This window comes from Argentina silus, assembly GCF_951799395.1.
Source record: "Argentina silus genome assembly, chromosome: 4".
Lineage (NCBI taxonomy): Eukaryota > Metazoa > Chordata > Actinopteri > Argentiniformes > Argentinidae > Argentina > Argentina silus.
In genome coordinates this window covers 2,283,111-2,296,924 of record NC_139658.1, presented here as the reverse complement: position 1 = coordinate 2,296,924, position 13,814 = coordinate 2,283,111, and the positions used below count along the sequence as shown (strand labels likewise).

Below are 13,814 nucleotides of genomic sequence, written 5' to 3'. Positions count from 1 at the left end.
AAGCCGTGTTTTTATGGTCTGTTTCATAGGCCACCGAAGGCCAACACTCAAATGTCTAATTTATCGCCAGGTGCAAATTGGGAGTAACTTCAAGTGCTTCTTATATGGCTGCCCCAGGTGTCTTGGGACACACCTCCAGATCGCAATTTGAATTAAAATGCCTGGTTTGCGTAAAGTAGCCTAACAAATGATTATCGTAACAATTTATCTTGCACAGTTATAAACATTGCATCGCAAAGTGCAAATTGTAGCCCATGGAAATATTGAATATGACAAATACATGATGAATTAACATTTCATCAATGGTTTATTTGACATGGGTGCACACAACATATTTTGACAGTAGGCTACATTACATAAACAATCCAAAACATTTAAATCAATTTAAACATTCCAAATGACACGAAACATTGTTGAATGAATTTCCATGTATTTCACACCATGTTATAAATATCCAAACGTACATTTCTTTGTTGACAATCATATGACGTGGTTTCATTTGACAGCATGCTGAAACGTAATTGACAGGGAAGGTGTGGCGCCCTCAAACGCTTTTAGACAGTGGTGCTCTAAACTTGCTCAACAAAACAACGCAGCCATCTTGTAACATAAGCACGAGACCCTAAAAGCTTCACTCGGGAATTTGCCTAAATATATGGATCATGTACTGACGCTAGTCGTCATTTAATAGTCTAAAACATCGCAAGGAACAATTCCAAAATCGATTAGCTTACATGTAACTGGAAATACGCTAAATAAAATGTTCAGGTTCGAGCTGAACATTACTGTACTAGCTCGGTGTTACAATACCCCATATACTGTATGACAGTAGAGTAGTGGCCATAGTCCAGCCCTTAAATCCTGGAATCGACCAATCCCCGTACTCGGGAATCCCTGTGGGGTGACGTTCCATTTCTACTGCGCATGCGTATGGCAATTTGAGAGTGCCCCCACCCCTCAGCTCGCGCAGCAGTGTGAAGATGGCGACAGGCTCCGATCTGCTGGATGAGGTTTTCTTTAATACAGAGGTGGACGAGAAAGTAGTTAGTGATCTTGTGGGGTCTCTTAAGTCCGAGCTTTCGGGCTCGGGTCACGGGAACCCTGGGGTAAGGAGCCAGACAGCCGTTAATCTCATCGCTAGTTCCGGGACAGGGGGTAATGCTAATGTCAAGCAGAGCAGACAGGGGCTTGCTCAAGGGGTTGCAAAAGCAGGTATGCAGTGTTACTAACGTTGTTTTGCTTGTTGTTTCTCTAAGTGTAAACGAAAGCAAACACCAGTTCTTATCTTGAGAGTACCTCGGCAGTTGAGTTGTGTCACGGCATATCCCCGCTCACTCACGGTTGTTTCCGCTCCAAAACAGGGGCTGGAGTGCAAGGGGTTGTAATTAGTAAGAGGTCCCAGGGCCAGGGTTCAGCTATGGATGCATCATCGGCTGTGTCGGACTCATCGACAGGGCACGGCCAAGGCAAGACTGCTGTCAGTGCCAGTATAACTCCTCTTCCCAACCACGGGCGAAAATTAGGCTCATCCACAGTACAAACTTTGAATGGAGGCATTATGAACTCTCACAATTCAGGAAGCACTGTCCCTCTCATAGGGACTCCCGTGTCAAGTAGCTTGACTAGTGGCACGAGCGCTGTCACAGTTGTCAACAACGGACCGGGGTTGTTAAAAGGGCACGCGAACGCGATAATGCCTCCCTCAAACACTGTCATCCAAACATCTTTCGTGAACTCACAGAATGTTGTCACCTCATCCCAGGCTGCGAGTCTGGGAGGTGGACCTACCGTAACACTCGTGAGACCATCTATGCAAACAGCGGGATCGGGTACAACGTCGAATGGGAATAATAATATGGCATCGCCTTTGGTTGTCAATGTAGCGAATCAGCCTGGCACAACTACACCGGCCATGACCATACAATCTCCGCTTATGGACAATGGCCAGTCGCCCGCCTCTGTGTCTGTCAGTGCGGGGTCGCAGATCATCAAAGCAGAGGCACCCAAGACAATCATACAGACAGCACCACAGTCTCTTACATCGAGCGTTGCTCAGAACACGGACAATTTGACTCACAGCCAGCAGCAACAAAGCGGGCTGCAGCCGGGGATGGGGATCATCAAGAACCCGGTGTTGCAGAGCGCACCGAGGACTTTTACCCCGGTGACAGGAGCGGGAAGCCCAGGTGGCGTCCGAGCCGTTGCTCCACAGGTGTTGGCGCCACGGCTCCCCCAGACCTCCCCCAATCAGCCCAACGTGCAGAACATTCAGCTCCCCCCAGGTTTGTTTACTTGTCTTAAAAACTTGCAACAGAGTTCCTACTCTACAAAAAAATAAATAATAATAATATATATATAAAAAAAAAAATATATATATATATATATATATATATATACATTTTTTTTTTTTTTTTCTGCTTGCAAAATATTGGTTTCAGTGCATCAAATGCTGAAAACACACAAGTCATCACTGTCTAATGAAAATAAATATTGTTGATTGCATGTTGGAAATACTTGTTGCTCTATTCTTGATTCATTGATGATCAAAGCTGGCCTGCTGCTGTGCCATGGACTCAATACTTCAAACCATATTTGTTGACGATGATTATGGTGAACCATCAAATCCTGAAAAAGCTATAGCTTGAGTCAGCCACATCACCATTGCACACAGTCCCAAACTTTCTCTCCAGCCAGTGAGTGCTCTCTTGAGCAGCTCCTTCCATGCTGCGCTGCAGCTCTAAACACTGCCAACTCTCTTTTAAATTCACGTTTAAATGCTGAAAAGCGTATTATTATTGACAGAAAAAGTCTTCTGAGTTATGCAGGAGATTTTTCTCTGAATGAGAAAAGACTTCTTCCGTCATGTACAATTTTCCCAGGTAAAGTTTGTCCTTTGTTTTTATGTGTGCTTCTTTGACGTCTATTCGAATAGAATGACAGGAATAAAATAAGAATGTTGTTGGTCTAACAAAACTGATAATTCCTGCACATTCAGATTAGGCTGGTAGTAGGCTGTTGTTTTGTAAGCAAACAACAACAACAACCCTGTAAGCACAGTATATTTAGTTTCCCTGGTTGAAGCTCTCTTCCCAGCTAACCCCTATTCACTGTACTGTATGTTCTATATAGTGTCTTGTCCTCCATGAGCTCTCTGTTGTTACAATAGGACCACCCATGCTCGTAGAGCCATCTTGAGATTCCCTGCAGCATGGCCCGGTGTCCAAATCTATTAGCATGGAGATTACAGCATGACTCTGCTTCCTCGCTCCATTAGGAGAAGTGTTTAGTGTTATATGACAGGCAGACAATGACGCTTATGGGCAGCTCCATGTAAAAGGACCCATGAGGATCAAAATGTGAAATTCATTGTCTTCATCATTAAAGAGCACACTGACACATATGGTGTGGTGTCCCTAAAACAGAATTTTAGGATACTTCCCATACCGGTTGCAGACAAAGAACATTTTGCAGAGGCTGTTTCTGAGGTAAACTAGGGTGTCTCCGTGTGTCTGTACATGCCATAGGCCTATTTTATTTATTCATTATGATGCCTTCACTCAAGGTATCATATTATAGCTGACACCCCACTCTTTCTGCAGACATATTTAAATCTGAATTTAAAGCAGATATTTAACAGAGGTTTGGGGAAATGTGGTTACATACAAAACCCAGGGATTTTATGGTCATTCCATTACCAAACTCTGAATCTGCACAGTTCTTAAAGTAAATGTGTGTATTTTTTTTAATATACATTTTCATTTGGAATTGTTAGAAGTTGTCCTTGCACAAAAGACTTGTATGGTTTCTTAAGCTTTTCTATCAAGGTGAAAGTGAAAATCGAGTCCCAGCTTCATTCTGTTACCGTGGAATTGCCCTTATGCAGTATTCCCAGAGAAAGTCAGCAGGATTTGAGCTGAACTGTTACTCTGTGAAGCGCTGCAACCTGTTGCTGAATTCTGTTTTGTTTTCCCCACAGGTATGGTCCTGGTTCGCAGTGAGAGTGGACAGCTGTTGATGATCCACCAGCAGACTCTGGCCCAGATGCAGGCCCAGTCCCAGTCCCAGGGTGCCATGGCTCCTCGCCCAGCCACCCCCACCAGCACTCATCCAGTCCAGATCACCTCAGTCCAGGTAAATCCAGCACTTCTCCTTCCCCTCAGTTCAGAGCACAGCACACCAATCAAGTCCACATACATTGACATAAGAACACTACTCTAAAAGAAAAAACAGGGTTGAAGTATAGCTATATAACTAAAGTCTTCTTTTAGTAAATGTTAGTGTGTATTGAATTGATTAAAGAGAAAGTCATGGCTAGGTATGTATGAAACTTGTCTAAGCATACCTCATCCCTTCCTCCAGGCTCCTGGGACTCCCATCCTCACCAGGCAAGTGACCCCTACCACCATCATCAAGCAGGGTTCGCCCGCCCAGACCCCTGCCACCACCATGCTCCAGAGACCGCCCGTCCTCAAGGTACCATTTCAGATTTCTGAGGGTGCTACTGTCACCTAGACAACCTGCTTCTGCTAGGCTCAGTGTGTGTTGTTTCTGTGTGTCTATTGTGGACTCCCACACACTCATTATCATGACCAGTGGTTCTAGTGAAAGCCTGGTTTATCCTGGCCCTACAATGTCTGATTCAGTCCTCTCACAGGTATTGTGTGCATGCCATGCTCTCTCTCTTAAAGGGATCCCCATGAGTGTTTTCTGTCTGTCGATTCAGAGCTGTAGTGTGTGTGAAGCCCTATGCTCTCATACCCTTTAAATGAGGCATTGCCTTAATAATTCGATAATTTGTTAAGACTGATACTGCTGTGTGTCCTGCTGTCTTGACTTTTCTGGCTGACAGCATAAATATAAATGTAAATAACAGCAATATTCAGATGCCCCTATCAACCAGCAAAAGCCAGTGGGTTAGCTGTTGATCATTGGCTCACAATCTCAACAAAACACTGGTGGTTGCCAGCATAGATAGGCCTAGTCATGATTGTAGAATGCGTAAGGGCTCTGAAGTATGTACTTTGTCTGAAACACTTGTCTCTCTCTCCTCCCCAGAGTCCCATTGGGGCTGCAGTACCAGGGGCCACCCAGAGGACAGTTACCTTGTCAACCGGGACCACTGTCACCTCAGCAACGGTGAGCAACTGGGGTTCAACCACTCCATGGATCCCCCCATGGATCAATGCTAGGGCTAGGCCTCATCAGGGAATTCTGCTCTGTGGAAATAGTACTTTGATGGTCTCTAGTAAAACATCTCATATGATATGAGAGGGCAGACTGGGTTTTGAAGTGTGATTGTAGCAAGTCAACATAATGGTTGTCTAAATGTTTCTAAGGCTGAAACAATGGAGAACGTGAAGAAATGCAAGAACTTCCTGTCAACTTTAATCAAGCTGGCATCGAGCGGAAAGCAGTCCTCAGAGACGGCCGCCAACGTGAAGGACCTGGTCAAAGATCTCCTGGTGAGTGGCCCCACAGGTGTCATTTTTTCTAATAATCACTGTAAATTGCTAAGAATATCACTTTAGGTAAGGACATTGTAATCAATCCATAGATAGTTCAACTTTTGCTCTGTACTTTTGAAAAATGGGAGCTCTCAGAAAACGCTATGGTCATAAAGTGTGACACTCTGCCTTGGGAGTACCCCCTGTCCACGCATATTTGTATATTGTTTTGGTATTGACCCGAGCTTTTTCTGTTCATCTTTCCAACAGGAGGGGAAGTTAGAAGCAGAGGACTTCACCAGCAGGTTATACAGAGAGCTCAACTCCTCACCCCAGCCTTACCTTGTGCCTTTCCTCAAGGTACTGACACTGATACTTGTCACTCACATGCCTGTGCATGCTTTCATTCATGACCCAGTCCCCAGCACAGACTCAATAGTTGATCCTCAGCTTCCAATTGGGCGACAAGTACTAAATAGTGTATTCTTTATGTTGGTCCTAATGTGATTCTGCATGTCTGTCTGCCCTCCAGAGGAGCCTCCCAACCCTGCGGCAGCTCACCCCAGACTCAACAGCCTTCATCCAGCAGAGTGGGCTCCCGCAGCAGGCTTCTGCTCCCACCTCGGTGGTCCTGGGAAGCCCTGCCCCCCGCCCTGCAGTCTCAGCCATCAGACCCCACCTCCAGCCTGTAATCAGCAAACAAGGGCAGCCTGCCCCACTGGTAAATCAACCACAATGTCTGGGCTAGACAACCACAGTAGAGCTAGATAGCATTATGTTATTACGAAGGTTTGATGAGTTATACACTATGAAAGTCTGTACATCACAAACTGCAGTATGTAACTGGAGATACTCGTAATTTTTGGAGACAGACGTCACTGTTATGATTGCTAACAAAAGTAAATCTGAGTGGTTGCTAACGAATAGTAAATATGTTCTGATCTGGCCCAAGATGTAAGTAATATAAATTGAGTAATATCTGCTACCGCGCTCGATTTCTTTTGCTAGCAATCATAACGATGACGCCTGTCTCCAAAAACAGAAACAAATTTCTCCAGTTTTGTTTACATTCTGCAGTTTGTGAGGTACAGACTTTCATAGCGTGTTACAGCTCTATCTTAATTTAGTTTGGAGAGTATTAAAGGGGAACAGAGGTTTGACTCTCCCTTTGACTCTTAACCTTTCACCCCTCAGCAGCAGGGGGTGATGGTGAGGCCACCTCAGGTAACCCTGGCGACAACCCCCATGGTGACACTCCGGGGTCAGCCCCCCAGCCGCATCATGCTGGGCCAGTCACAGGTACAGGTCAAACAGCTGCAGACAGGTGAGTGGGGGAGGAAACCTTCAGCTGGGCATGAATGTGTGGATAACCAAGAGAAAACCTAGACAAATCGACTGATCCCCCCCCCCCCCCCCCCCCCCCCTCTATCTTTCAGTCCCTATGGTGAAGCCAGGGGGGTTGCTTGGCTCTAAGTTGCTTCCTGGTACTGCCTCTCTGGCTGCAGCTCAGAAGAACAAGCTGAAGGAGGCTGGCAGCACATTCAGGTCTGCTCTTTCACAAAAATGAAAGAAAAGTAATTGTAGAAGTGAAAGGTTCAGTAGTTGTAGTGTGTGCGTGTGTGCGTGTGCATGTGCATGTGTGTGTGCGTGCGTGTGTGTGTCCAAATTTCCAGGGATGACGATGACATCAACGATGTGGCATCCATGGCTGGGGTCAACCTGTCGGAGGAGAGTGCCCGTATCCTGGCTACCAACTCAGAGCTGGTGGGAGCGGTGACGCGGTCCTGCAAAGATGAGGCCTTCCTCTCCACCCCCATACTGCAGAGGAGAATACTGGAGATAGGTGAGACAAACACGCGCATGCGCACACACACATATATACACACACACACACACACACACACACACACACACACACACACACTCACACACACACACACCTCTCACTTACTGTGTTTCTCCTCCTCAGGTAAAAAGTTTGGGGTCACAGAGCTGGGGCCAGAGGTGGTGAACTATGTGTCTCACGCTACCCAGCAGAGGCTACGGAACCTGCTGGAGAAGGTCTCTGAGGTGGCCCAGCAGAAGAACATCAACTTCAAGGTTTGTGAAGAGCCGCACTTAGAGAGGGAACATACATATTGTGGACCTTGGTTGCAATCATGTGTTCATATCCTCTCGAACTTGATGCTGTTTATAACGTAACACTCTCCTGAGCTGACGACACTGCTCTCCATTGGCAGGAGGACAGCCGATATGAGCAGACCAGTGATGTGCGTGCCCAGCTCAAGTTCTTTGAGCAGCTGGACCAAATGGAGAAGCAGAGAAAAGAAGAGCAGGAGAGAGAGATCCTGATGAAGGCAGCTAAGGTATAGGAGCAGTAACAGAAGCCACACATTACACTCCCAGACTCAAAGTAGCCCACTTGAGATCTGAGAGGTTTTGCTGAAAATCCACACTGGTGTGTGACTATTTGGACCACTTGTGGTGAGAGGTGGAAATTACTTTATTCTGAAAACCCACTCATATAGACTTTTTTTTAGGAAAGTGACATGCGTTTTGCCTAGAGGTGCACTGAAACATCCATACTGCTTCTCTGCCCTGTGATGTCTAATCTGGGTTCTGTTTGATGCCCTTTCAGTCTCGAGCTCGACAGGAGGATCCAGAGCAGCTGCGCTTAAAACAGAAGGCCAAAGAGGTAAGAGGACACTAGATGAAAATTAATGAACCACTGTGCTGAGTGTGTGCATCTCACTTCAATGTGTGTGTGTGTGTGTGTGTGTGTGTGTGTTTTCCAGATGCAGCAGCAGGAGCAGTTTCAGATGAGACAGAGAGAAGCTAACCTGACGGCACTGGCAGCCATAGGCCCCAGGAAGAAGAGGAAACTGGAGGCTGCATCCTCTGCAGCTGCTGAGGTAACATTGTCTCAGTACATGCCTCTATCTCACCCTGCCCTGTCTTGGTTTCTTTCAGTTACCCTTTTTCTGTTTCTATCTCACTCGCTCACAAACATGCACTCACACAATGTCCTCTCTCTTTCTCCTCAGGGCTCGGGCTCCAGTCCCTCTCTGTCTGGAAGTGCTGGCTTAGCAGGGTCCAGGCAGTTCACCCGTCAGCGCATCACGCGCATCAACCTCAGGGACCTGCTCTTCTGCCTGGAAAACGAGAAAGCCACCAGTCGCTCTCACCTCCTCTACAGAGGCTTCCTCAAATAGAGAGGAGAAAGAGGAGAGAGACCAGAGCGACCAGAGCTTGGAGAGACCAGAGTGTGGAGAGACCAGTCACCTCCTCTAAAGAGGCTTCCTCTGAGACGTTTGAGGGTTTGAGTCTGCCCTGCTCTACATGATGCTTAGAACACGATAAAGAGGGATTGGTCAGTGGTTTGATACATTTCAAGGTTTTCCAGGAAGTAGTCCTACACTGGAAGCTTTAGTGAATGGAACTGAATGAGGAGAATTGAACCTCTGGCTACCCTGTGGAGTTGTCCTGTCCTTCTCTATCTGGTTCTAGGCTCTACAGCCCCTCCCTTAAATCACTCCTCACCAACTTCCGACACAACGCTCTTGGGACTCTCATATATGTTCTACTGTTTTTATTTACGTTTTAGTTTACTTATTTAGAATCCCTTTTTTATGGAAGTGTAAAGATTAATATAGATATATATGATGCATTTTACTTAGAAGGCTGTTTTGTAAAGTGCAAATTACCTAATGTACAAATATAAAGTAATGCAGTCAATTGATTTTATAATTCTCTTTATATGAAAAAATCTATATATTTTAAAGAAATCAAATCAACAAAAGTGTTTCTGTAGAACGGCTGTGAAGATTTTTATCTTTTATTTTATTATAGTTATTCGATAGGCCTAATTTGTTTTAACGGATTTCTGCTTCTACTGAATTGCCTTCCTGATGATATAAGCCATATATTTGTATCTGATTATTAACAGCAAAGCAATTAATCAAGCAATTCCTACTGTAATCTGAAACAGCAGGGCTTTGTCTATCTCACGTTTGTCTTAGTTTGCAGCTCAGCTTGAAATCAATGTCTTCAGTATTTTTAATATAAGCTCAAACTTGTGTTTTTATTCTGTTTATTTGTTGTTTTGCATCTGTGTTGGTGTGATTGAGATCACATCTCTTTCCCTTACTGACATTACTTACATTGATAACAATACACCATATTTTAGTTAATAAAAAAAGATTGACTGATCTAGACAGAACTGAATTAGATCTACAATAGTAAAACAGTATTCCAAAAACTAGGCAAAATAACTCTCCACCACCAAAAACAATTGCAGTCCAAATTGATAGAGGGCACGTACTGGATACCATTCCCCACAACTGTACTCACTGGCACATGCATGCAGGGAAGTGATTTTTATTTTATTTTATAGACTGCATGTATTGTAATACCATTTCTCAATCTATCTGAATCTTGAGGGAATTTTTATGCTCTCCAAAACATGCAAACTTTATACCTTTTTCATGGATGGATATGCTGATTTGTTTCAGATGGTTGTATGAATGGTATTGTTATGATTGTTGAAGTTGTCCTGTCTGCATTATCATCTTGGTGCTTCTGTTCTGGTGCCCCATTGGACAGCACTTGCTAACGCTCTGTGGTATTTTTCTTCCTGATCAATTTGATTTAGATGCTGATGGTCGGTACCTGTTACTTTCCATATTTGTCTCTCACAGAGAATTCAAAGTAAGGGGGACCTCAGTAGCATAGCATGTCTCCCTTATTTCTTGTACATTTTGCACAGACACTTGTTCATATGTAAATATTTTACCTAAAGTTTTTAACTGCAATGGTTTTGTATAGGATTGAAAGAGAATTAACTCCTTCATTAAAATTGAAAATAAAAAATATGTTTTCTGTATTTCTTCAGTGACTATCCTCATAGGTTTCTTATTTGTTTAATTATTGATTGAAATACAGAAGATTACTGTCAAAGGTATCTGTGCATTAGAAGGCAATGCTTCATCACTGAAATTCCTAGAAGTACAGCTATAAAATTGCAATGGTATGCATCAGATTATTTCTAATGAAACACCCTAAAGGACATGATTAGAGACCAGCCAGTAACAATCCTCTTTCTCTGATTGAACTATTAGGCCTGAGACAATGTTCTTTTCAGGGGTTGAATTACACATCAATACTTGGGGGAGGCCCAACATAGATAATGTTCACATTTTTGGGGGATCCACAAGGTGGGACTGTCTGCTAGCATCTGTACATCTGTTGCTGTCACCATCTGTCCACTATTCTCAGAACAACAGCTGTTGTGTCGGTTGACTCGGTGCAATCCTCCAAACCTATGACTCACATTAGCAACTCAGTTGCTGGCATTCTGGAAACAATTGCCACATCAGATGCTAATGTTCACCACAACAGTGTCAGCCGGAAAACAATCACACCATTCTGCCTGTCTGTTGGGACACATGCAGGCCTAATGCTACATGTACTGTGACCAGCTTTAACATGCATGCAGAACAATTAATGAACATTTGCAGCTTTAAGTGAATAGGGATCCATTCATTGACATACAGTATGTATCCATTCCATTGTAATCTCCACTCTGTTCAGCAGTTGTGCTGCTGCTCTCCACAAGGTGGCAGTATCATCTCATGTTCCAGGTACATGCTTGAGGATAAACCTTAGTACAGCAAGATTTGCTCAGACATTAGTATGCACTCAGTTACAGTTAATACCTGTAAATTGATTCCATCCATTGCGTCGCCATTCATCTAAAATTAGCTCAGTTGCATAATCTAACGGAGGGTTCGGTAGTGCTGGATTGCCAGGCTTATAATGGTACTACTGTGGTGAGGACACATGGATCAGAATAAGTCTAGGACCAGTGTCTAACACTCACCTGTCAGATTATCTTGTTGAGCATGATGCTTACCCAATACCACTTAGTAAAAACATTGTTACGGACGGTAGGCTACTGTATCTATAATTTCACAACTGTGTGCAGCTGTCCAAATATGGGGCAATAGAGCAGCCCAAAACAATGCTCAGGCATAATTAGTGGATACAGGTAACCTTTGTAGTGCCTGACAGACACACAGACAGACTGACAGACAGACAGACAGGGCATCAGTACGGTTCTTGCAGGCTCGCCTGCCCTTTGTGCTTCCGCCCAATCCAATATTTTCCCTGGTAATTCCCTCTCTACTGCGCTACAGCGCTGCTCTTTCAGAGTTAAGTCCACATAAGCTCCCACTTGAGTGCCAGAAATGGAGCGCCGGAAGGGACTTTGTGGTTGCCTAGCGACATTTTAGTCACAGCACCTGAGGGTGCTGGGTAAACACCCCAGCCTTCCAGAGGGGCAGAAGTGACATCACTCTGCTGCCATGGGCCTCATTACACGTGTGACTGCAGGTTCCACTTCACATTCCTTACATTAATTGGTGTCATACTTCTGTTCACTGCTGGATGAGATGAATAGACAGTCCCTACCAAAGGGGGACTAGAGGCAGCTGGCTCTCGATGTGTATGTGTGTGTGTGTGTGTGTGTGTGTGTGTGTGTGTGTGTGTGTGTGTCAGGGGAGTCTGGTGAAGGTAGAAATCGGAGGACAGGTTCATTTCACAGTTTTTCTCAATAGTTTGAGCAAATTCTTTGAAACAGCATTACACTTTTCAAAACAGTTAACACGTTCCCCTAAATAGTTAACATGTTTGCCAAAACACCACATTTATTTTGCAAAATACACTATAACTCTCAAAAACATTATACTTTATCATGTAATGAAAAGTTCAATCCATCACTAATTTAATAATGACACACTAAATAGTAACTAGAACCATCAATATGCATTGCAGGTTGGAAAACTTTTATTTGAAAGGTGAAAAACAGTTAGAATTTCACTTAAGTTGTACTTGAGAACTCACTTAAGTTTTACTGTAGAATATGCTTGCTTACTATACATATAGAGTTATTCTTGACTGGTTACACGTTTGGTATGAAACTGAAGTTCACATGCCTACAGCAATAACATACATGAGCAGAACAGAAACATTGTCAGCAAAACAGTTAGTCATTTCTCATTGCTTTCACACAAAACGCAAATGTTAAGCACCTTTTTGCAAAACAGTTAACACAACTCTCTATATCGGACACAAACATATACTAAGTGTTGAACAAAACTGAATTATTTCCTCACAGCACATAGCTATTTCTCCCATTATAGTGAATCTCTACCCCATACATTGTACCTCTATAATCACAATTGAAATCAGTAATGTAATATGTGGCCTGGCAGACAGGAGAGAATAGATTATTGTAAATGTTTTTGTTGGCACTTTTTGTGTTGTACCTACTTGCTTGATTTTTAATATTAGATGATATTTATAATAAGCAATCATATTTTCAACAGGCACAGAATTACCATAAGCTATACAGTACAACTGATTGTCAGTATAGAGTACAACTGAGTTGAACTGTTGAGCAATGAGAGTTTACATATATGGAGTAGAGATTCACTATAATTGGAGAAATATATATGCTGTAAGGAAATAATTCACTCCAGGAATGGTATTGGAAGGTTCTGATGAGACTTCCCAGCAGCATGTGAAGTTGAGGTCAAGTCAAAGAATCCTCCCCTTGTTTACCTCTAGGATGTTTACCCCTGAATGGTGATGAGGGTGAAAGGTTAACCATGGTGAAAATGAAAAGGCATCTTAACTCAGTCTCTGAGGACCAGAGGTCAGGAGGAAGGTTAAAAGGAGTCATTACAGTTTAAATTAACATGTCATAGATCAGTGAATGGCTGGCCCCAATTTTCACAGGGCAGAAATAGCTCAAGTTCTCGCAAAATAACCATACAAACGCAATCTAAAAACACTTATAATATGACACACTCTGAGTGCCTCATTTAATCTATTGTTGACTGAAAATATTATAAAATGCTTTTTTACTCTCATAAGAATTGTGACTTACAGTAAGAGAGCTGTATTAGCACTTATTCTCAAGTTAATAACTGATTGCTATTTTACACAATAGTCACAGACATCAATAATACCCTCAAGCCCAACAAGACAACACACCATTGAAATAGGTAAACACCAACTTATAACTCCTGTATATAATGTTTCAGATGTCTATTTTATTGTATTATTCTGTGACGTCTTAATTTCCCCTCAGGGATCAATAAAGTACCTATCTATCTATCTATCTATCTATCTATCTATCTATCTATCTATCTATTATGTCCACCTCTACCCTTGTTCCAGAGTGTCTGACTTTAGGGTCCTCTTGTAATGGGGTGGAGTGGCACAGTCTGCTTTAGCCTGGAGAAGCTATAATAAGCCTAGTGTTTATGACTGGAGCTGGAATGGGTTCATAACCACAGCTGAACCTGT

General features: G+C 43.3%; 1 protein-coding gene across 1 annotated transcript; it reads left to right on the top strand.

Moving 5' to 3' along the window:
* Positions 1–962: 962 nt before the first annotated feature.
* Positions 963–10,326, top strand: taf4a (TAF4A RNA polymerase II, TATA box binding protein (TBP)-associated factor). Its single transcript, XM_083668393.1, has 16 exons — positions 963–1,212; positions 1,362–2,282; positions 3,977–4,131; positions 4,360–4,473; positions 5,056–5,136; positions 5,337–5,462; positions 5,715–5,804; positions 5,977–6,165; positions 6,639–6,768; positions 6,881–6,989; positions 7,118–7,287; positions 7,414–7,544; positions 7,685–7,810; positions 8,083–8,139; positions 8,240–8,356; positions 8,489–10,326. Exons 1-16 carry the CDS (start codon positions 981–983, stop codon positions 8,654–8,656), a joined length of 2,916 nt encoding a protein of 971 aa, XP_083524519.1. The 5' UTR covers positions 963–980; the 3' UTR covers positions 8,657–10,326.
* Positions 10,327–13,814: the final 3,488 nt, after the last annotated feature.